A 23,909-nucleotide genomic window follows, 5' to 3' on the forward strand; every position below is an offset into this window, starting at 1 on the left:
TCCTGCAAATGTACGTTTTCCTGTCTCAATTTTGAGCTTATATTTAATTAGTTAAACTGTGCTTGGATTAATGCAAGTGTAAGACATAAAGACGTCACGAACACAAAACTGATTTAGGCTATGGTCAACTTACACATTATCCTTTCTCGTCGAATCATGCCAATGCAAGGAATGTTAGTATAAACTTAGCACATTACTCACTTCTACTTGAAGCTGCTACCATTGTTGCTCTTTCAACTAAAGCTCCACTCCACCTTATTCTCATACATACCTTATTGATTCCAAACAATTTGATTTTTTTCACCAAACAAATAACCTTTTTTTTTTCTACTCTTTTTTTTTTTTATTTATAAAAATAAAAGTATCTAATAAATCCATAAATTCAAAATTTCGTATAAAAAATATTTCTAAATTTTAAAAATTGTCTAACACGTCCTAAATTTTCAATTTTGTATCCAAAAAGTTCATGAATTTACAATTTTAACCTAAAAATATTACAAATATAACACAATTATAAGCACAATCCGAATAAAAATATTTCAACAATCGACACATGGTCAGTTCTCAACGGATGTATCCAAGCACAAGATGGCTGATGTGTCTCGAGACATGGGATGACATCAGGATGCACGAGTCGTGTTATTGAAAATGGAGAAGACAATGAGATACAACATTATTGTGTCGTAGACGATTGAACACACACACACGAATGACATATATGGCTAAACAAGTTTGGATTCTGTACAAGTTGTGTTCGATTGACGAAGATAAACCTCATCAAACGTCCGACGAAGCCACAAAGTTCAGTGAAAAATCTGAATAGGGATTGAATTCCCCTTAAAACTTGTTGTAGGCGTGTCAAAATCACGACGCTGCACAGGTGCAACGTGTCATTGTGATAAACAATTATCATTTGATTTATGCCATAGACATCTATCAATAAAGGCGTTCATCATTAATAAATTTATAAATATAGTAGATCAGCTGTCAAGATAAAAATGGTAAATAAATAAAAAACCTTCCATTAGTAATATACTCCATAAATGGTATATCTTTCATGCACGGATTAAAAAGGAAATTGCATAAAATGTCTACACAAACTACAAAACTACATATTTTTCTGGGGACATGTGTGCAAATAAAGCATCCAAATTTCCCGTCCTGAATATAAAATTTTATCCCTCCTTTTGGTAACCACTAGCTTTTCCATTGTGTGGCTCTAAGCTTATGATATGATAAGATAAAATAATGGCCAAACTCATCAGAGATCTAGGAGATTGCATTACAAGCTTACAAGTTTACAAGTAACAGAAGCAAAGTGAATTCTTCTTCATCTATGTAAAGAAATGGGATCCTTGTTGACATCCACCTACATCTATCCTGTCAAAATTACTTGATGTATCGAAGTTCTGTTGGGATTTCCTTTTATATTATTTCCAACCCCATTTCTTGCATCATACAAACATTGCATTCTTGGAGAATATTTTGTAATAATGTTCCTTTTGGAGGCCTTTGGAATCATATATCTACTTGCATGAACTCATATCCACTTTTATCAACTAAAGCCAATAAACAGGGCATCAGATCGACATCAAGCTATATATACTAGAAGCATTTGTCATTTTGAACCAACCAGCCATTCCCATTCTTCTTACCTAGTTCACTAAGGTTTATGTTCTTACCTCATTTTTCCGGTTAGCATGAGCATTGACTAACCTCGGTTTGGTCGTTGTTATCTCTGATCTTATTGTATGCTTTTTCTTACAGGTATTCTTGCAAGAGATGGATGCTGGCAGGAACAATGGAAGCTCCACATATGAATGCTTGTTATTTGGTATTTTGCCTATACACATAAATAAGAGAAGTATATGATTATGAAATCTTTTAGAATTGAGTTGTGAGGAAAATATGAAATATAATATGTTGCTGACTTCTTTAATAAAGCTGATATATGTGTCTACAGACATGGACGATACTTTGTACCCTAGAAGTTGTGGGATTAACCTGGCATGCCGGAAGAAAATTGAAGGTAAAGTTTAACACACATGATTTCAAGTTGGAAAACACATAAAAGTCGTACTATTAACGGATGATGTTATTGTTTGGATGATAATGAATGCAGAGTTTATGTTGAAGTATCTGCATATGGAGGAAAGTGAAGTGCCTAGGATCTGCTTGGATTTGTATGTGGAATATGGAACAACAATGGCCGGGCTAAAGGTGAGTTCGAGGTTATTAATATCTTAATCAGTTGAGCTATGTTTAAGCTGACACTTCACTACGTCTAATGACATGATATTCTTACCAGGCTTTGGGTTATGAATTTGACGATGACGAGTATCACGCCTGTGTTCATGGTACCTTACCTTATGAGGCACTGAACCCTGATCCAGTTTTGAGGAACCTCCTACTTTCCATGCCACAGCGTAAAATTGTAAATAAACAACAAAAGTCATAGCAATTGATAAAAAAATACCTGTATTTGTATACTTCTTTGTGATCCTACATAACTTTGTGCAGATCTTCACAAATGCTGACAAGGGCCATGTAGCTCAAGTTCTTCACAGGTTGGATTTGGAAGATTGTTTTGAAGGGGTTATATGCTTTGAAACTCTTAATGACCAATCTTCAGAAAGCAAAAGCAATGGCATCCTCTGCAAGCCCTCCATTGAAGCCATGCAAGCTGCCATCAAAATTACTGATATTGACCCCAAGAAAACGGTAACAAGACCGACTATCAATATATTTATTTAGCTTTTCCCTGTTCCAGAGAATTAAAAAAAATCACTAAAAAGTTTTCCTTTTCCATCCTCAGATCTTTTTCGATGACAGCATCCGAAATATTGAGAGTGGAAAAGCAGCAGGCCTTCACACAGTTATAGTAAGTATTATATTTGTTTTGGTTGGCATTGGACTTAATCAATTGATCATGATGCCCTGAATCAATCTTCAATGCCATCCTGAAAATATCGCATCACCTGCAGGTTGGAAGATCAGAGTTAGTCCCAGGGGCTGACCATGCCTTAGGTAGCATCCACAATATAAAAGAGGCATTACCAGAGTTATGGGAAGGTGAAGACGTCGACCAGCCAGAGCAGGCTAAGCAGTCCCCTGCAGTTGAAACTATGGTCCATGCATAATCCTGCCCATCCTCAATTTTGAATTAAGCATCTTCATGGCTTAATAAGATGAATGCATTGACTATAAACTTACAAGAATTTAAAAATATATTTACAGGCAGAATGCAAAATAAGTAGTATAACATAGAAAAACCTTTCTGTTCTGCAAGCTTTGTTACTTCATGTGGAACTAATTCATCCCAAAGAACTGTACCTCATGCCCACATGGGTGGATATTTAGACGAATTTGTACTTCATTTGTTTCTCTGTTACCTATGAATATGCTGTAGCAGTTCTCAATCTACTAATAGCTTACAGTTTTAACTATTGATATGCTGCAATCATAATACATTGCTCGATACTCATAGATAACAGCACTGAGTCTCACAAGTCTCACGTGTCGACCACGCTAAAAAAATTTAAATGTAGAACAGGAATTTTAAAGATGAAAATAGATCACAAAGATACATCAGTTACTAGAGAATACAAGAGGCCTTATCATCCCTCAATATATATGTGATTCCCAACAATCAACAATTCCATAATATTCTCTACTCAGGACTAATAATGTTAAATCGTGTGCATACCTAAGCCTCAAAAAACTTAATAGCTACAGTTACAACAGGGCAAATCAATCATCATCCGTCAGCCTTTAGTTCTCCGCAATTAACAATTCTGCATGGCAAGCGAGGAATATCTAATCTGCTTGTTTCTTGTGATTCAATTTTTCGCACAACATCCATTCCTTCGATAACGTGTCCAAACACAACATGGCGATTGTCCAACCATGGAGTCTATTTGATACAAAATGTAGATGCATTAATTATTGACAGAGACGTGAAGTAAAAGAAACCTATGTTAACAAAATGTTATGCTGAGACAAAAAAAAAAAAGTATGCTTTGAATTCAATAATTCATATGATTGCTTTCAGTTCAAGAATTCAATGAACATATGAACATCAGTTCAGCTTTCCAAGATATTTCATGTCTAGAACTCATTATCTAATTAGCTATCCAAGAATAGCAAGTTTCCCTTATTTTGATATATAATACATGGAAGCCAATCATTTTTTCTAATAAGAAACTATTTCTATTAAAAGAAGAGCATATATAAAAAGAAAAGGTCTCTAAACTTGAATCATAGAGTTTGAAAACATGGAGTAGATTATGAATTTTTTGGCAGGCTCGAAGGAGGAGAAAGTCAAACACTATCTGCAAACTGAGGGTGATTTATACGAAAGAAGCCCCTATATACCTTGAATTCCTTCACCACAGTATGTCCATTCCCCAACACTGTAGAACATAAAGGACATCCTTGACCAAGGAACAGATGTTCCTAAATCTGCTCTAGTTGTTGATTGTCTAGATCATTAGCTAATTCTTTAGTCCTAAAGCGTTTTGAACAGAAGATCTCCTTAGTTTGGAGGATAATAAACAAAAATAACAATCAACTAATAGACCCTTTATAAATCAAGCTTTGATCAATCTCATTCATTCTTTTGCAATCATATATGACCTGATTTTCAACAAGATAAAGTCCTAATCGATGCAACAAATAACCAGCATCCAAATACTCATATTAAGTCATTTTTTGCAGGGTCAGATTTTTACTCGTAATGATTAGTAGTTTGAGTTTTCTTTATCAAGTCCCACTACAACTCAATAGATACTTTTCTACAATTAAACTTTGTGTCTTAAACAGAAAAGAATTGCAAACCAAAGTTATTGAAATGAAAGAGGAACAGTTCCATTCATGTTCAAAGCAATAGGCTGCAGAAGTTGAATTACCGAAACAGTGCAGATGAAGAATTGGCTTCCATTAGTATTAGGTCCGGCATTGGCCATGCTAAGTACACCAGGCCCTACATGCTTCACTGCATACAAGTCAAATAGTATTAGGTGTCATTGCAGCTTTATTTTTATATCCTGACATACTTCTACCCAGAGGCTGATACCAAAAGGTTAACCGTTCCAGAATCACAACGGTCATATAGATAAATAGTCATGACATACATGAAAAATTCTCGTCTCGGAAACTGGGACCATAGATACTAATACCTCCAGTTCCCTGCAGCAAAAATAACAACAATACAGCTTTAATCAGATTGGAGGCTTCTTTTCCAGAAAGCCTAGGATTCCATTTGTGTGTATAGGTATTTAGTATATACACATATAAGTACATATAAGTGTATACACGTTCAGAGAGAAAGAGTGAGTACATCTCCATTAGTGAAGTCCCCTCCTTGAATCATAAAATCTTTAATCACCCTATGGAAGGAACATCCTTTATACCCATATCCCTTCTCTCCTGCACCATGATACTTTATTTGATTATCAATGAACCAAGTGGAAAAATTATTCTCCAAGAAGAAGTCCAATTTTCTTTTTCAAAAATCATTAAGAAGATGGTGGCGTTCCAACTTGCCTGTACACAAGGCTCGGAAATTCTCAACAGTTCTTGGAACAACATCTGCAAAAAGTCCTATCACGATTCTACCTACTGGTTCACCTCCAATCTCTACATCGAAAAAGCACTTAGTTGATACTTCTGCTTGCAGCTCTACGTCCTACATTTTTTTTATAGGAAACATTCAGATAACAATTAAGATAAACATCCTACATTCATAGAAAACATAACATTTAAGATTAACAAAACAGATAACTAATATGAGGACATAATCAATAACAACAACGCAGAAAATTTCTGAACAAAGAATCAACTCGATCAACAAACATTAAAATATCTAATCCCTTCTAAGTTGAAAAGCTATACGTGTACAACACATATACTGCACTAGAAAATCTTTATTTCACTCTAAACTCATAACATGAGACGGAATAGTTTCCCCTTTTCTTTCAGCCAGTGGACAGATTAAATTCAAAACTAAGAAGGAATCGAGCATAATAACTCATTTACTTTTGCCGCGGTATTTGCACAGACGAGTCTTCTGTTCTTCACGGGAAACGCTTCTCTCAAGATAGGAAAACTCGAGCGTCGGGATCCCCATGTCAGTGTTCTTACAGGGGAGTTCATAGGTCGAACTTGCGATGAAATTGATACCAAACTCGTGGCACTACAAATCAGTTGAGTTTTTGGAGACTTCAACGAGGGTAAGCAATATTGCCCCTGTACATGAAACAAATCAACATTGGGATAAGAAGAACAGAATTAAACAAAAATAACACGAATCAGACGACTTCATGTTACGAAGAACAGATGAAACTTGGAATCTAATATGAACAACGCAAATGCAGGTGTAGTAAAGATGGAAGCACAGTGGGAGATGGAAGAGAACCTGTGAAGGAGAAGGCAAAGTGCCCAACACACCCTTTGGAACGACGGAGGCCATGGCTGTCATCTGCAAGAAATTCACCGGATAACTTCAATATGCCGTGGCTTTGGTTGTGTTGATCAATATCTGTTCACCTATTCTATCTCTTTTAAAAATAACAATAATAAAAAATAATAAAAAAATGTTTTGAAAAAAATATTATTTATCTTTTTAGAAACTTAAAAAATAAAAATTAAGAGTCCTATAAAAAAAAAAATGTAGTGTTAATCTTTTGTAATAGGCTATAGAATATATCTCAAATTTAATTTTTTTTAAAAAAAAAAAACTCAAAAATATCTAAAAAGGGTTTAAAAAAATAGTTTTTTAAAAAATATTTTAAATTTTCAAAAATTTTACTGATACCTTAAATTTAGTTTTAAAACTTTTAAAATACTTAAAAAAAATTTATAATTTCAAAAATAGTCTTGTTTCAAAAATACTAGTTAATTTTTTAAATTAAATTAATAAAAGCGATAATCTATTAGGTGATATACGATTTTTATCTATATATCGATGGTAAAAAAAATTTAAATTTTTTTTATTGAAGAAAATATATGGTGTTAATGTCATTTTTAAATTTTCATCCTTATAGAATTATTTATTTTAATAATATTTTTATTATTTTATTTACAATTTAATATTAATTATGAGATAAAAAAAATATAAATTTATTAATATAATCTTTAATAACTCACTATCACATCCAAGCAATAATTTATTATATGAAAATATTTTTTTTACAAAGTTTACATGATTTAAATTGCGGCTAATTTTATTTTATGTAAATTATTTTGAAAAAAAAAGGCTGAGGAAAAATAATTGTTATAAAAAAATTTATTTTGGTTATTAAAAAATAACAATTTTAATTTTTAAACTTTTAAAGTGTTCATTTTTGTCCAATGATTTTTATTTATTTACTAATTTATGATTTTTCAAATCAAATGAAGCCAATTTTTAAAGCTTAAGAATAAAATGAAATAAATGTTTTAAAAATAGATAATAAAAAATTAAAGAGAATTTGAATTGATAAAAGAGTTTGGAGGCGACATTGGAGGGAGAATTGAGATCACATTTTGAGAAAGAAAAGCCTGAATCTAGGGCTTTCTTCCGGTAGGATTAGATGAATCAACCGTCCAAAAAGAAGAATTTCCGGAAAAGAAATTGTTGTGATTCAGAAGATGGAGGAGATGATGCAAACTCCGTCAGCACCAAATTGGAGGAGGAGGAAGAAGAGCACAGGTTGGCATTGGAGGAGGTAAAATTCTTGCAGAAACAGAGGGAGAGGAGGGCAGGAATTCCTGCAATTCCTGCAGTATCGACGCAGACTGGCACTGCCGGTGCTGTCGGCGGTCTTGTTAGGAAACCCACTGACGCTAACAGTAATATTGGTGGCGGCGGGGGCGGGGGCAATAAGAATGAAGGTGTTGGAGGCGAAGGCGACAAGGATGATTTGGTCCTTCAGGATACATTCGCTCAGGAAACTGCCGTCATGGTTGAAGATCCCAATATGTAATATTCTCCTTAATTGTATCGTTCTCAACGAAATTTTTCTATTTGATGGATTGTATTCTAGGAATTGAGGTGGGGGATGTTTTTATATGTTTAAAATTGGGGGTTTGATGAGTTCTCATAATAGGTTGAAGTACATTGAACAAGAACTGGCGAAGAAAAGAGGAAGAACTGTGGAGAATGTAGAAGGAGCTGAGAATGACTTGAAACAGGCAGAAGATGAACTATACAAAATCCCAGAGCATCTTAAAGTGAGTGAGTAGTCAATCTAGTGTTCTTAGCGTTCTTGTTTCATATCTTTCAGTTCTTCTGTTCATTGCTATTTCACTGAGTGCTGCATTTGATTTTTGTTAGAATGATCGAAGCTAGTATTTGGATTCATCCGGTTTGTATATTCTGGGATTTGGTTATGCTTATCATTTTTTGGATTTTTCAGGTGAAAAGACGAAATTCTAATGAAAGTTCCACTCAGTGGACTACAGGGATTGCAGAGGTTCAGCTTCCAATTGAGTATGTCCTTCCCCTCCTTTTTGAAAGAGTTTAATTCACACGTCCCAACGATGTTCACTTCTTAATACTTTCTGTGAACTGGGGTAATCAAAAGCAGGAACAAAAGTGGAACGAAACCAATTACTTAGATATTAAGCTTTACTTGGTAGCTTATGATACTTTTATTGATCATTAGTTATCATCCATGTTAAGGATATTTAGCCTTGAATTATGGTCTAACATATGTATCAAATTCGACTCTTTATTATAGACAAGTATCTTGTATAATTGAGGATATTTAGCCTTCCATTACGGTTTATCATAGGTATCATATTTGACCTTTTATAGGCAACTATCTTGTATCCACTTATTTCTCTTTCCATTTCTTTTGTAGTTTATTTGGTTCCGTAAATGATTATAAATAGAGAACTTTCACCACCGTTTAGGTGTGGTGGTTTTAGCAAATATTCTCAATCCACATGAGTATATTTCATATTTGCATTTGGTGAGGATATTTTCCTCTGACCTTTGTGTGGTCATTATCTCTATTTGAACAGATTCAAGTTGAAGAACATTGAGGAGACCGAGGCTGCGAAAAAGCTTTTGCAGGAAAAGAGATTTGTGGGTCGTTCAAAATCCGAGTTTAGCATCCCATCTAGTTATAGTGCCGATTACTTCCACCGTGGCAGGGATTATGCTGAAAAACTTAGAAGAGGTGCCTCGTCTCTTTATATTATTTTACCTTTTGGGATGATATTGCACTGTTATTTGCCTGGATCTGTTTTAAAATTTTGGTGATAACCTTCCTATGATGATAGTTTCTTACAAATTTTCTGCATTTCAAATGTTAGAGTATGTTAAAGTCTGGTGGTACTCTGTTGATGTTACTAAAAGCATGCTTATGATCTAAATTCTAGATATTTGTTGGATTGTTCAATCATTAAACCAAGAACCCTTATATCCGGAGAAAGGGATGAACATATAATCGTGTGCTTAATTAGATATTTTACTGTTTCTGACGAGGAATAAAAAAATATGCAGAACATCCTGAGCTGTACAAGAATAGAAATTTGCAAGATGATGGTTCAGGCTCCAAACCAACTGATAGTGGCACAGAGGCTGCAGGACAAAGACAGGCTGCAACCGATGAGTTCATGCTAGAACGCTTCCGGAAACGTGAGCGCCATCGTGTGATGCGGAGATAACACAACCTATCAGGCTGCTATTTCTCCGCAATTCGAGGTAACGTCCTCAAAAGCATCACGGGGTCATCTCAGGACCTCGGGTTATAGAGAACAACGACTTAGATCGTCGATTGATTTGTCATTCATAGTTTATCGTGGTAAAGTCTGCCGATTGAATTATAATCCAAATATACTTTTGGATATACTGATATTGATGATGCGGTTTGCCTCAATCTGGCCTATCTATTTGTATCTTAATCTAGCATCTGCATTTGCAGTTACATTTATCAGTTTTCTTGTACTTAGCCAAGTGCAGAGCTACCCAAAGTGCAAAGTGAATGGAAAAAATAATCCTTTTATGTGACACTGAGATAGAAAACATGAACGATATTGGTGTTGGAAAGTTATAAACAAGTTATTTGATGATGCATTAGCTAATTAGTTCCAGTTTTATCATCTTACTCTTTACTATTGTCTGGTTCTCTTTTTCAATCTGCTGCTTGGTATAAGAACTCTAGGTTTTCTTTAGTCGTCAATGGCTATTCGAGTCTAGAACTTGGAGCAAGGGCTATGGTGGCCGCCTACCAAAAGTTTGACGTTTTTATGAGTTATTTTGATAATCATGTGTGATAGGTTTGGCAGTTGTCTTGTGAGACGAGTGTAAGTGTAGGTCAAATGATTATCTTGTGAGAAGAGTCGAGGTGTATATAAGTTTATCTGTCCCATATAATTGGAGAGAACGATGTTGAGAGCAGCGAAGACTTTGCCATTGCTAGCCTGCATTTAGAACCGATGAACTCTAACTAGTGAGGTAGAGGTGTATATAAGTGTATCTGTCCCCTATAATTTGAGGGAACGATATTGAGAGCAGGGAAGACTTTGCCATTTCTAGCCTGCATTTAGAACCGATGAACCCTAACTGTTGAGATTGGCAAGGCTTCGCCAATTAGCACCCCAGCTTCTAGAAATAACTATCCCTAAACCCTAGACCCTAAACCTTTTATCCAAACATTGGTGATCTCTCCTACTTCTCCAAGGTTTGTTATCATATCAAATCTAGTTCGAAGTAGTCTCTTCCCACCGATTGCAAGTCTAATGCTTCCATTTCAACGACATTTAATTTATTGATACAATTCAACCAACACAACACAGCGTTTCAAGTCGAAACATGAATAAGTTTCATTTTATATAATATTTAATTGTCATTCAATACGATAATATTTGAAATTTGAAATGTATAAGTTATAAGTAATATTTAATTATACAGTAATTGATTGCTAAATAAATTTTAAAATTTATACCATGTTATTCCTAACCCTTATTATAGAATTTATTAGTTATCTAAAATACCCTAAATATTTAAAAAAAAAAAAAATTCATAAATTTGTTATTATCTTTAAAATATATATTTTTAATTAAAACTTTTTAAAAAATGTTAATATAAATATAATTGAAAATATTAATATAAATATTAATTCCATTAAAATATATAGTTTTAAGATAGGGTTTTAAATATTAATATTAATAATTATATATACCTTTAATTTTAATAAAATGTCCCTGGATATTTTTAAAAAATTATATAAATAAAAAACGATAAAAACTTCTTTTATTGAGTATTTCGGGAGTCAATGTCAGTCACATGTATATATATGAAACGTGGATAAAATTGTTTATATATATAAAAAAAATAATAATCTTGTTTTATATTTTATAGGAGTGTTCGTGGGTTAAGTTGGATTGGTAATCCAATACAATTGTTCGAGTGAGTAAATTTTTTTTAACCCAAACAATTCTTATAAATTAAAATATAAATTTGCATTTATTTATTTTGAAATATTTAGTTAATATTTGTAATTTGATGTAAATATATAATTTAAAAATTAGTTTTTAATAGTTGGAGTATAAATAATAAAAATAATAATTATAAAATTAAATAAAAATAAAATAATTATATGTATTATATCGAAAGCAAAAAAAAAATGTATATATTAAAATTAACAATAAATTCGAGTCGGTTCGATTCAACCTAATTTAGCAAAAACCCACGAACCAATCTAAACTCTGTTGTGCGCAGAAAGCGGAACAAATGTACTCACAACACCAATGAACGAAAATTACACAAAGAGATACGAAGATATTTACGTGGTTCGGAGAAAAGAAGTTCCCCTACAATTCACGGGTAGCAACCAATCACTAATAAACAAAGTGTTACAAGTGAATACCTCACTATCATACTACAAAGACTCTCACCAATGTGTCACTTAACAAATACGATGTGACGCCCAAAACTCTCCCAAATTTCGATATATAACTAAATCAAATCAAACCTTATGACAATTTACAACAAACTCAACCCAGTTTATCTATTACGTTTTATTTATTTAAACTCAACCGGGATAAATTTATTACCAGACTCAAATCATACCAGTAGAGTTGGATTCATCGGGTTTTTTAGGTCAACAAATTTTTTAAAATCTTGGAAATAAAAATAATAAATTGATTTTAATCGTTACAAGAAGAACAATTAATTTGTAATTAATATTATTTAGAGGATATTGTTTGAGAAATTGGTAAAATGGGAGAATATTAGGAGCCACACATTTGCAGGCACTAAGCTCCAAACCAAAACCCCCCAAATTGTTCATCGCTTTCTAGAACTCTCTACGTCTTCCCCTTAAACCTCTCGTAAGGGTTTAATTTCATTCTGGAATTCGCCTCTTCCACCAACTCTTATCTTTTCACAGCGCTTCATGGCTCCAGTTATCAGCAGAAGTTTATCCACTGTTGCTCTTTCTTCACTTCCTTCCTCTTTTTCTTACCCTCTACCTACCAGTGGTACGCGCTTGAGCTTGAGAAGCGCTTTTCTGCCCCGAAATGGGCTCAGAAACGGGTTTTCTTGTGGTGGGTTGAAGTGGAAGATTGAGAAGAAGGTTAATCGGATTGCGGTCAGGTGCGAGGCGGCCGTCGCCGAGAAAGAAGCGGCTGAGACTCCCGGTGAGAAGTTTGAGTACCAAGCTGAGGTGGGTGTTTGAATTCTTCGTATATGTTGGTGATATTGATTGGTTTTGAACTGATGGTGAGCGGTGAGAAGGGCAATGATCGACCTATTAAGCAATTAAGTTTTCATTTTTGTTGAAAGATAGAGAGCAGTTGGGAAATGAGGTTTCTGTAATTTGTTAAAAGATTAGGATTTCTCGTTGATTTTGTTTTCTTTAAAGCATAATTTAGTGAAAGCGAAATCATCTTGCTTACTTGGTATTTTTGAAACGTTGATTTCCGAGCATGTATCGGGTTTATGGAGGCTTTATGAAGAATTTGGTATAATGACTGCAGGTTAGTCGCCTCCTGGATTTGATTGTTCACAGTCTATACAGCCACAAGGAGGTGTTTCTTCGAGAGTTAGTGAGGTAATAATGTTCAGTATGTATTGTAGTCAATATCAAGTGAGCTAGTGAGGTAATAATGTTCATTCAAGGAAGCAAGAAAATGGTTGTGCATTGTACTCAATTTCCAGTGAATGTAGTTCAATATGTTTTTGTAATCTTTATGTTAATTTTATTTTTTAATTGTTCTCTAGTAACGCGAGTGATGCTTTAGACAAGCTAAGATTTTTGAGCGTGACTGAACCCTCTCTGCTTGGAGAAGCTGGTGACCTTGAAATTCGTATCAAACCTGATGCCGACAGTGGTACTATCACCATAACGTATGACAATTTTCATGGATCTTGTACTGTTTTACTTATCATTACTGAGTGAACTTAGTTAATTAACAATTTCAAAGTTTTTTGTGTTTTTAGAGATACTGGTATTGGGATGACTAAAGAAGAGCTCATTGACTGTCTCGGAACTATAGCTCAGAGTGGCACTTCAAGATTCTTGAAGGCCCTGAAGGTTCCCCCTTCCTCCATTTACACTTGTTTCAGTATCATATTTTGCACACCTCCAGTTTCTTCGGGTTTTTTATGGTCATTGGAAGTGAAGTTTAATGTCTGAACATGACAATTCTATCAGGAAAACAAGGATGCTGGAGCAGACAATAGCTTGATTGGTCAATTTGGTGTTGGATTCTATTCGGCCTTTCTTGTCGCTGAAAAGGTCGAGTAATGTTTTCCCTTGACAAAATAACTGTTCTCTTTGATGCAAATTTCTTTCTGCTAAGTACTCATTATGTCTATCTTCTATGTTATTGTGATCATATGCAATCAGGTTGTTGTATCCACCAAGAGCCCAAAATCAGATAAACAATATGTTTGGGAAGCAGTAGCTGATAGTAGTTCATATGTTATTAGGGAAGAAACAGATCCTGAAAAGCTTCTACCGCGGGGAACACAGATCACACTCTACTTAAGGGTATGCAATATATCTTCTATAACACAATATTTCGGAACTTATCCATGCCTGTTAGGAACTGTTAAGAAACTATAAATTTTTAGGAGTGATTGGTAGAACAACTCAATTTAGATGAATACAATTATTGCCGCAAGATTGCTTTATTTACCTTTACGTGTTATGGTAATATTTGTTGTTTTATTTGTGGATAGTTTATTAGGGGTTCATGATTTGCATTGTTTATGTGGCAAGTTGCAAGTGATGCCATTAAATTACGATCTCTGAGGTTATTCAATCATTTTATAATCTTGTTCTATTTTGCAGGAAGATGACAAGTATGAATTTTCTGATCCTACCAGAATTCAGGGTTTGGTAAAAAATTATTCACAGTTCGTTTCCTTCCCCATCTTCACATGGCAAGAGAAGTCAAAAACTGTTGAGGTATGATGCTATGCATTTACTTTTAATGAGACTTTTATGCTACCCATGCAAAAGGCTCTAATTCTTTATTCTTCTTAATGAGTTTGGGTATATCTTACTCTTACTATATGTAAGGAAAATTGGTTAAGTGTTTCTTTTCTAAATTTAACAATTTAGATTTGTAGTTAGGACTTTTGTCCAAAATGATTGTATAATCCCTCAATTTCTGATATTTTATTTTGAGGCATTATTTGAGTTTTATTCTAGTTTATTACTTTCTTGATGTGATTATCAATTAGGAGGAATCATCATGTGCATTATTTAATTATCGTGTTTGTTACTTTCAATACTGAATCGAGTTTTGGGGCAGGTGGAAGAAGAAGAAGAACTCAAAGAAGGAGAAGAACCAAAACCAGATGTAACCCACTTGTAAATCTTAGTTCAGAAATTTGTACTATTCTCCATGATCAAGGTATTTGAAGGTTTTCTTGTTTTTCAGGGCAAGAAGAAAAAGAAGACAGTAACCGAGAAGTATTGGGACTGGGAATTGGCTAATGAAACAAAGCCAATCTGGGTGAGTTGAAGGGATATTTGCGTTATATGTCCATACTGAACTTGTAAAGAAATGATTTTGTTTCTATAGTCTTTTTAGTGTTCTGCAGCAATCGTGCATTTTTATAATCCTTTATTCTGTTAATTTCAATGTGTAGATGCGGAATGCAAAAGAGGTTGAGAAGGATGAGTACAATGAATTCTATAAGAAGACATTTAATGAATTTTTAGAGCCACTCGCATATTCTCACTTCACCACTGAGGTAATGCATCCTTTAGTTTAATTAATACGAATTTATCTTTTATTAGAGCCTAGGAGTACTAATTTCATTTTTAACCCTACAGGGCGAAGTGGAGTTCAGGAGTGTTCTTTATATTCCTGGAATGGCACCTATGAATAATGAGGATGTTGTGAATCCTAAAACAAAGAATATTCGTCTGTATGTTAAGCGTGTCTTCATCTCCGATGATTTTGATGGTGAACTGGTGAGTATATTTACGGTACATATAAGATGCGCGTCATATATTATTGTGAATTGTCTTCCAAGTCTTCATATCTTATACTTTAACTAATCCATGTAGAATCCCATACCTTATAAACTAGTTTACTGAACAATCACAAGTCTGACTCTGTTCTAAAACCTACTTGGAAAGCACTTATTATTTTGTAACCACATTTGATTTAATAAAAAGTTAATGTGAATTTCTCATGCAGCATAGTTTTAATTTGAGTTTCTTTAAATGGTTGAACTGAAGCTTACATATGCTTTGCAGTTTCCACGATATTTGAGCTTTGTGAAAGGTGTGGTAGATTCCGATGACCTCCCCCTAAATGTTTCTCGAGAAATTCTCCAAGAAAGCCGAATCGTAAGTTGTTTTAAATATATACATTAGTTTCTTAGGAAGGGCTATATTCTCTTGGCTTTCAGCTGTCGTTAATGTGAGCTGTGGGTATCAATCACTTGTAGGCCACTTTATAATTATGGTCTTGGTCTGATTTATTGCATTAGACTTCCGTTCTGTAGTTTTTATGGGACGCTTTTATTGAACTTGTTTTTTGGATGCCCTTGTATATTTTTTCATCTTTCTCAATCAAAACTCAATTTCTTATCAAGAAAAAATGCATCAAGCATGCACAATTATCTATTCTCTTACATTTTCTATGGTTTTTCTATTCATTCATTCCTATAAGCCTGAAACCCTAAAATTAAAATGTTTCAATGTTATGCATTTCGTAGGCATAAACATAACATATCTTCTTTCCACCACTTTCCACTTACGATTTCCTTAAGTAGGGGCACATGTACCTAGTTTACGAATGTGTAGTTTGAAATTTGTTCTGGTCTTAGTAGTTGGCATTACAGATTGAACTCATGAAACTTAAAGGATTTGAATGCTACCGATGGGCCAGACCGAAATGGTAACCACAATTTAAAAGAAACTTTTTCCTTTTTCTTTCTTTTCCAGCACATTCCCAATCAACTTTGAGATTTTGTTTGCTCTCGATAGAAGATTATATTTTACTGGCAATTTGTTGTTGCAATCATCAACATGCTTGATGAATCTACTTTTGTCAAATATTTTCCAGGTGAGAATTATGAGGAAGAGACTTGTCAGAAAAACATTTGACATGATTCAAGACATCTCTGAAAGTGAAAATAAAGAGGTTTGTAGCTATGAAGTCAAATATGACATAATCTATTTGCATTTTTTTAGTGCTGTGTAAACTGGAAAAATGGAATCTGTGTTTCAGGATTACAAGAAATTCTGGGAGAATTTTGGCCGATTCTTAAAATTAGGATGCATTGAGGACACTGGAAATCACAAGCGCATAACACCATTATTGCGGTTTTACACCTCCAAAAGTGAAGAGGAGCTGAAGAGCTTAGATGATTATGTCGAGAACATGGGTGAGAATCAGAAGGCAATTTACTATTTGGCGACTGACAGCCTAAAGAGTGCCAAGAGTGCTCCATTCTTGGAGAAATTGCTTCAAAAAGATATTGAGGTAAAAAAAAATTCTTCTATTCCAAGAAACTCTCACAGAGGGTTGATATTAGTTATTTTAGTCAACTCCCGATCATACAATTATGCTAAATATCCTCTATATTGATAAAATTTCTGAGGAGAAATAACTAATTCCAAGTTTAGAGTTATAAAGAAGCTTCTAGAGCTCTTATGTGGATGAATTGGATTGAGAGGCCAAAGATTTTTAGAAGAGTGAAAAAAACGTTTTTGTTTTAATTCTTTTTTTGGTGTTGGTGGTAGTGGGATGCTGCTTCCTCAAGTTTGGGTACTTATTACATGGTTCTTAACCCTTTTTCTTCTCTACTAACTTTTTTACTTTCTACCATTATAACTCTTTAATGAATGCTGGGAAGCTGTTCTTGCATAACTGCTGGGCTGAGTTGGGATGTTATCTTGTTCCACTTCCCATCTTTGGTCTGCTCTTTAATGAATGCTGTTTGTGTCTTTTACCAGCCTTACTGTACATCTAATGTTGGGTTGTTCCGTTCGATTAGGTTCTTTACTTGATCGAACCCATCGATGAAGTTGCAATCCAGAACTTGCAGACATACAAAGAGAAGAAATTTGTTGATATTAGCAAGGAAGATTTAGAGCTGGGTTTGTTCTTTTCTCCTCATTTTTGGTTTAGAAATTAGCCGACCTGCAGAGAATGTTATTTTGTTCTTGTGAAAGACAGTATGTTATTTTTTAATTATACTAATAATTGCTTTCTTGTATTAGGCGACGAAGATGAAGTCCAAGAAAGAGAAACTAAGCAAGATTACAACCTCCTCTGTGACTGGATTAAGCAACAACTAGGTGACAAGGTAGCAAAAGTCCAAGTCTCTAAGCGCTTGAGTTCTTCTCCGTGTGTCCTAGTTTCCGGCAAGTTTGGATGGTCTGCAAATATGGAAAGGTATGCTTTCGACATTAAATGCTCAACATAACCAATCTCGATGTGGACTGATATAAATGAGTACTTCTCTAATAGGTTATTATCTACACTGCGAGATTAAAAGTAACTCACTTATGTAAACAAGTACTCTTTTTTGTCTCAGTTTGGCCTCTTTCCTATTACAGATGAATATCATAATGATTTATGTAATAGTTCTTATAGATTTAGATTTTAACCATTTGATTATAACTAAACAAGTTGGATATTCCTGTCGAAATTGAGCTTTAAGCATTCTCTGATACGGTTGAGATGCCGAATTTTTTTTTACTTGGAAATATATTTTTCGGGGTTTCAGTGTAACAATATCTTATCGGTGATTTCCCCCTTATTCCAGGCTAATGAAGGCACAGGCTCTCGGAGATACTTCGAGTTTGGAGTTTATGAGGGGAAGAAGAATTTTGGAGATTAATCCAGACCATCCGATCGTCAAGGATCTAAATGTAAGACTTCTAACAATCCCTATGTTTTGATTGGGAATAGGTACTAGTTAGTCTATCTGTAAGACAATTTGATTAGGACATCAAGATGAAGCCAAATTTTTTGCCAAAGATTGATGCACGAACCACGTTCTCAACGTCCGAAAATTGCTTGCTTGCTTGCTGATGGGATGAGATCCTCCTACTCTTATAGTTGATGGATTAGATGATTTGACTAAGGAGATTTTAGTTATACCATTGAGAAAATGGAATAAGAATAGTTCATGACAGTTTAGAAGTATGTTGACACATTGTCCTGTTTTACAGGCCGCTTGCAAAAATTCACCGGATAGCAGTGATGCTACTAGAGCCGTTGATCTTTTATACGAGACAGCATTGATATCCAGTGGATTCTCTGTAAGAGAAAGTTCAATCAATGTTTGATTATTTTCCAGGAGTTCATGATTTTGATTGATGTCTTACATTGTTCTCTCACTGCTCTTCTTCATACAGCCTGATAGTCCAGCTGAATTAGGAAACAAGATATATGAGATGATGGCAATGGCACTTGGAGGCAGATGGGGTAGATTAGAAGACAACGTCGAAGATGATGCTTCTGCTGCTGCTGCTGAATCCGAAAGTGCCAAGGCACCGGAAGTGCAAGTGATCGAACCCTCGGAAGTGAGGGCAGAGGATGATCCATGGCAGGATTAGGATGAAATTAACCTTGGCTAGATGTTAGAAGCCAGCCTTTTGACACTGCTTTGAAAGAAACAAGATATTGGTGGTGTTTGGCAGATCATTCAACAAGTTTTGATTCATAAATGCATCGATTTCGATGATTAAATCTGGATCCAGTGGGAATAAAATGCAAAAAGGTACACAATTCTTGAGAATAATGCAAATGAAATCTCTCACAGTTTGAAATGTCTTGGCCTTAAAACGTCTAATGCTATCAAATGATGCCTTGATGAAAGAAGAAACTAACATACATATGTAAACAGATTGGAGTTCACACACACGAGCTGCAAGATCTTAAATTTTAATGGGGAAAATACAAAAACTTAACACTTTCTCAATCTTGGTGGAGACAGCAGCCTCTTTTCTGAACCATTACAACGTTCTCTGTTTTTGTGCAGCAAATCTTTGCCTTGCCTTGTATTATTCTCAACATCTTGCATTGAAATACATGCAAATGTGTTAAAACTGTTTGGATTCCCATCCCTACCGATCTCGCTTCAGTCCCCGTTCCAACTTCTCTTCCACGTTTGCGAGCTTATCGGCGAAACCCGCCATCAGACTTGGTAGAAATGAAATTTGCATTATTCTCTATGGATGCACATGCTAGTTTTACCCTATACAACTTCGAATCATGTAAAGACTAAGAGCTCGAATGCAAACTTAGAGTTCTGCTCTGGTGTTGTTGCATGGTGGAGGAGAGCCTGAGAGAGTAAAATGAAGCTCACTTACTTTTAAGAACTTAGATTTTAGCCTACGGAGAAACTTGAACGAATAGTACCATCGACATCTTGGCCACTGGTGGGGGCAGCAACGTCGAAGTTCCTTGGAACGACATTGTGGAGCTCGTTCTCCCATACATTTGGTAGCTGCAAAAGCCATATTCATGTCATATTACAATATGATCATAAAAGCATCGGAGTCTTAGAACAAAAGCATCTTGACAGGACGAGCTTTCGTGTCAACATCCATTTCTTTGAAACATAACCAAACACAAAATACAGTGTGAGTAAGCATGTTAGAGAGAGTTAATCCCGAGCGCCGGTGAAATATTATGCATCACATCGAACAGATAATTGCCCAAACATGCATGATAATTTAGTTCAGGATACATGAGAAAAAAAACCTGAACAGGCTCCTTGAATCCACCAACAAGTGATGTCAACTGGGAATTAATCGTTCTTCGTAGCAGGTCGGGTGAGCTCCCCATGTTCGGGATACAAGGCGGAATAACTCCATGGTGAGTCGGATGTTGCGGGAGGTAAGGCATAGGCAGATCAGGAGGGAAACCAAATAAGGATGGACCAGCCTTTGATTGCATGATCTGTTCAGAAACATGGAGTAAAGATTATCACATGGAATCAAAGAAGCATGAACTGTTTCATTGGATATCACAGTAGCCTGCTTACTTCTTTTGTAAGGAGCTCTTCGATGTTAAAATCCAGCTTGGGATTAACTGTTGCAAGTTTCATTGACAAAAACTGCAGAGTATTATGGAAATTAGATTAACCAAATAAGATCGTTAAAGATATCGACCGAATTTGAAACTATATGCTTAAGAACAAATGCTCTTATGCCGAGCTGGGCGGTTCATAAAGAACCAATCGGGAATACGGTCGCATAGTCCACAGAACAGGAAGTATGGTTTCTTTTCGTTACCTCGACTTGTCGTTGCAGCGATTGAACATAGTTAATGATCTCATCGAGCATTACAGCTTTGCCAGTGACCTGAGAACCGAGCAGCTTTTCAGGATATAGTGATGACAAGTAGACAAAACGAACAGTTCACAAATTCGACTCACAAACCTTACTGCACCCGGGCACGAGGTCTTGAAGGAGCCTCATTCTTTCACTTATCTTTTCTCTTCTTACCTATAAGGACAGTAAATTAGTCCCTTTCCCTATACGAAACTTGTTTTTAGTTAACTACAAGAAGAAAATGTAAGAAAATGTTAACCCTTTCGGCAAGACTATGGCTGTTCGTCGCCTGGCCTCTTCGAGCTCTAACGTGAATATATTCTTCTTTGGGCGCATCCGACGGTTGAGAATCTTGTTTTCCTTGCTTCCCAGCAGGCTTGTTAGTAGTAAAACTTGGGTTTTGGTCTCTGTCTCCGTTCTGCCGAGTTAACGCCCCGTTCTTCGCAGTTTCGTTAATTTGTTTTGGAGCTTCTTTCACTTGAGCAAGTTCCATATTCTAACAAAATCAAATATTCAATTCTAAGAAGTTAATGATAACATCCACCTCACCTCAATATCACACACACAAGACAGAAAAGGCATTATAATAGTTTACCCGATCGCCCCTTTTCCGTTTCTTGAAGCACAATCCTTCCCGAGATGGTTCAGCAATGGTACCTCCCAACGTGCATTGCTCGTCTTGACCGCCACTAAACCCAGTTTCATCAGATTCATTACCAGACTCACCAACACAACCTTGTTTAGCCCTGTCTCGAGACATCTCGCTTTCTTTCTCGGTCTTCGGTGGACTCTTTTCTTTACCCTCCAACACAACCTTGTTTAGTTCCTGACTTCCAAAGGCACCCCTAGAATGAATGCCATTAGAGCCTGAAATACCAAATGAACCAGCAGGTGGAGCCCCGAAAACGCCACCATTGAAGCAAGAGAACCGTGCAGCACGCTCTATGAACGCCGAATCAGCTGGTAGCTGAGACAAATTAGCTGGAAACATTCCAGGAACATTCCCTGAGAAAACTCCTTTCATCCATGAACTTTGTTGGTTCCAATCCATACCCAGAATTCTATCACTACTAGATCTCAAAGAACTCAGACCTTCCCCATCAACAACAGTCACATTAGAATCATCTATACTGTTTTGTTCATTAAAACCGCTGCAGAACCTCGAGCTTTGCGAGTTCGTATGATCATTCAACACGGTTGGAGTAAACAAGTTCGACATTGAAGTTGAAGGACAAGAAGAAACACCTAGATCTCCATTGCTAACGACCGAGGGATTCCCGGTCGAAACGAATCCAATCGACTCATTAGCAAATTGCCAACTAGAGGAGATACTCATAGGATCACTAGTCCTACACTCATCTTCAAACTCATCCTTCCCATTCATACTATCAGCAAAACAACAACAAAAAAACCACACAATCTCTCAACTTCTTTCCATCAATAAACAAGAATCTGCAGAGGAAAATCAAAGCAGATTCAAAATCATCCAATTCCCAGAGCCCAAAATGGCGAGTAAGAACAGAAAACAGAACAAACAACACAATGGCCACACATTTTTCAGAATCATCCACAATTACAGAACGATTTCAAAGCAAAACACATCAAATTCATCAACAGTTTCCAAAGAATCCATCCAAAAGGGAAGAACCCACTTCATCAAACGAGCAAAAATCATGCAAACAAGCATAAACCCATCAAAGGGTAACTCAAAATCATCACCAAAAAGAGGAAAAACAAAAACCCTAATCAGAGAAAGAAGAAAACAAGGTCGAAATCAGGCTTAAAAATGGCAGAAAAGATATACCCATTTCAGATTCTATTCAACTTTCCCCAAATTTTTAGTAGAAATAAGAGCTTGAAGTTAAGAATCCCACCTCCATTCTCCCTCTGCTGGCACTCACCTCTGCGAAAACACTGTCACAAACAGAGAGAACTCAGAGAAAATGCAGAGAGAACCCTCGTAATTTAGAGAGAGAGAGAGAAAAAAAGTGAAAAGCAGAGAAGAGGGTAAATGGGAATTTGAAGAAATAGCGAAAAGGAAACGGAACAGTAAAGGGACGCTGAATTTATACCCACGCTTACATGAAAAAGAGCGCCCTCGATGATTAACCATCGCCACTTCTACTGCAACAAAAAATAATTAAAGGGCCGAAAAGCAAACCCTTCTCTCTCTAATAAACCTTTTCTTGATTCACAATTCTTTATCATCAACTTGAACACTTCCCTCTGCCATTCTCAATATTTTAAGCTTATAATCATTCCTGTGTTTGAGCTAGCAACTGAAATTGCCAACTCTCATTTGGGTTTCTTCCCATTTTTTTAATCGAGTTCTTGAAACGAGAGAGCTGTATAAGATCTTTAATGGATGGGTTTGTTTGGTCAAGAACCCAATACAAAATCTTAAATCCTTTGAACACTTGTATTTGTTTAATCTTCAGTTTCGATGAACATGAACAGGATATGCATCTGGGTGTTATGTTTGAGTTCATTTCCTTTCAACGAACATGATTTCTTGCCTTTTTCTGAAATTTTTGGATCAAATCAAATGCACCAACCAATATCTATCCAATTTCATTAATGGATTTTACTGTGCTGAATTGAGTGAAGAGACAATTCAAGAGCTATAATTTTGTTGATGCCATTATTTTTGTGAAAATAAATGTCAAAGGTTGTTCTAAGTGTAAAGCTGTGTGCCACAAGAATAAGTTGCTGTCTTTTTTATTATTTCATTGTTTGCTCAATTATTAGTAGACCCATTCTAAATCTTTGAAATTTAAGATCTCCCTCACCATTTTTAATTTTATTTTTTATTAATTTTTGTTAAGAATAATGCTACGATACCATGTTAAGAATGATACTATGATACTATGTTAAAACATAAGTGGGATCGAACGTCCGAGAAACATGGGTATGATCAAAAGTTCCAGTGCAGATCTAAAGTCTAATTTTCATTAATGTTCCCGACTTTTAAATAAAATATAAACTAAATCTATAAATAAGAAAATACTCGAAATCCTAAGAATAAAGATAAGATATATCAATGACGGTAAGAACTAACTTATCGATTACTTGTACTAACAAAAGCTTTAGTTTGAAGATAAATATTAATATATTTCTTTTATTTCATTTTCAAAATAGATTTGTTTTAATTTATTTATT

The 23,909-nt window shown here is 35.2% G+C and overlaps 5 protein-coding genes across 10 annotated transcripts; 3 read left to right on the forward strand and 2 right to left on the reverse strand.

The window, feature by feature from the left end:
• The first annotated feature begins 1,533 nt into the window (after window positions 1-1,533).
• LOC111777193 (Haloacid dehalogenase-like hydrolase (HAD) superfamily protein) lies at window positions 1,534-3,446 on the forward strand. The gene is made up of 8 exons (XM_023656674.2): window positions 1,534-1,668; window positions 1,768-1,834; window positions 1,964-2,029; window positions 2,123-2,220; window positions 2,309-2,434; window positions 2,521-2,721; window positions 2,816-2,881; window positions 2,985-3,446. Exons 2-8 carry the CDS (start codon window positions 1,783-1,785, stop codon window positions 3,138-3,140), a joined length of 765 nt encoding a protein of 254 aa, XP_023512442.2. The 5' UTR covers window positions 1,534-1,668; window positions 1,768-1,782; the 3' UTR covers window positions 3,141-3,446.
• Window positions 3,447-3,543: 97 nt separating this feature from the next.
• On the reverse strand, window positions 3,544-6,560 carry LOC111777186 (peptidyl-prolyl cis-trans isomerase A1). Its single transcript, XM_023656662.2, has 7 exons — window positions 6,416-6,560; window positions 6,037-6,246; window positions 5,545-5,686; window positions 5,339-5,427; window positions 5,133-5,187; window positions 4,908-4,993; window positions 3,544-3,913 (listed from the first exon to the last, which is right to left on the reverse strand). Exons 1-7 carry the CDS (start codon window positions 6,476-6,478, stop codon window positions 3,758-3,760), a joined length of 801 nt encoding a protein of 266 aa, XP_023512430.2. The 5' UTR covers window positions 6,479-6,560; the 3' UTR covers window positions 3,544-3,757.
• A 914-nt stretch (window positions 6,561-7,474) lies between these two features.
• LOC111807291 (protein COP1 SUPPRESSOR 2) lies at window positions 7,475-10,080 on the forward strand. Its single transcript, XM_087122659.1, has 5 exons — window positions 7,475-7,960; window positions 8,088-8,211; window positions 8,397-8,470; window positions 9,007-9,164; window positions 9,491-10,080. The coding sequence occupies exons 1-5, from the start codon at window positions 7,572-7,574 to the stop codon at window positions 9,652-9,654; spliced, it is 909 nt and encodes a 302-aa protein (XP_086978785.1). The 5' UTR covers window positions 7,475-7,571; the 3' UTR covers window positions 9,655-10,080.
• A 2,169-nt stretch (window positions 10,081-12,249) lies between these two features.
• On the forward strand, window positions 12,250-19,241 carry LOC111791256 (heat shock protein 90-5, chloroplastic). Its single transcript, XM_087124575.1, has 19 exons — window positions 12,250-12,656; window positions 12,970-13,043; window positions 13,214-13,339; window positions 13,433-13,526; window positions 13,647-13,730; window positions 13,842-13,985; window positions 14,289-14,405; window positions 14,755-14,802; window positions 14,884-14,958; window positions 15,095-15,199; window positions 15,282-15,422; window positions 15,711-15,803; window positions 16,525-16,602; window positions 16,690-16,944; window positions 17,459-17,561; window positions 17,685-17,859; window positions 18,233-18,338; window positions 18,642-18,731; window positions 18,828-19,241. The coding sequence occupies exons 1-19, from the start codon at window positions 12,387-12,389 to the stop codon at window positions 19,026-19,028; spliced, it is 2,379 nt and encodes a 792-aa protein (XP_086980701.1). The 5' UTR covers window positions 12,250-12,386; the 3' UTR covers window positions 19,029-19,241.
• Window positions 19,184-23,213, reverse strand: LOC111786201 (transcription factor bHLH49). 6 transcript variants are annotated; one of them, XM_023666543.2, is made up of 10 exons: window positions 22,833-23,213; window positions 22,625-22,664; window positions 21,346-22,202; window positions 21,010-21,246; window positions 20,859-20,924; window positions 20,712-20,780; window positions 20,462-20,533; window positions 20,179-20,376; window positions 19,834-19,921; window positions 19,184-19,756 (listed from the first exon to the last, which is right to left on the reverse strand). In XM_023666543.2, the coding sequence occupies exons 3-10, from the start codon at window positions 22,132-22,134 to the stop codon at window positions 19,716-19,718; spliced, it is 1,560 nt and encodes a 519-aa protein (XP_023522311.1). In that variant the 5' UTR covers window positions 22,135-22,202; window positions 22,625-22,664; window positions 22,833-23,213; the 3' UTR covers window positions 19,184-19,715. The 6 variants fall into 6 exon arrangements, with proteins under 6 accessions (XP_023522311.1, XP_023522308.1, XP_023522312.1 ...); XM_023666540.2 differs by having other exon boundaries at window positions 22,555-22,664; XM_023666544.2 differs by having other exon boundaries at window positions 22,823-23,213.
• Between the last annotated feature and the right edge of the window lie 696 nt (window positions 23,214-23,909).

The sequence above is a fragment of the Cucurbita pepo genome, chromosome 1, assembly GCF_057944985.1.
Source record: "Cucurbita pepo subsp. pepo isolate OVF chromosome 1, ASM5794498v1, whole genome shotgun sequence".
Taxonomy (NCBI): domain Eukaryota; kingdom Viridiplantae; phylum Streptophyta; class Magnoliopsida; order Cucurbitales; family Cucurbitaceae; genus Cucurbita; species Cucurbita pepo.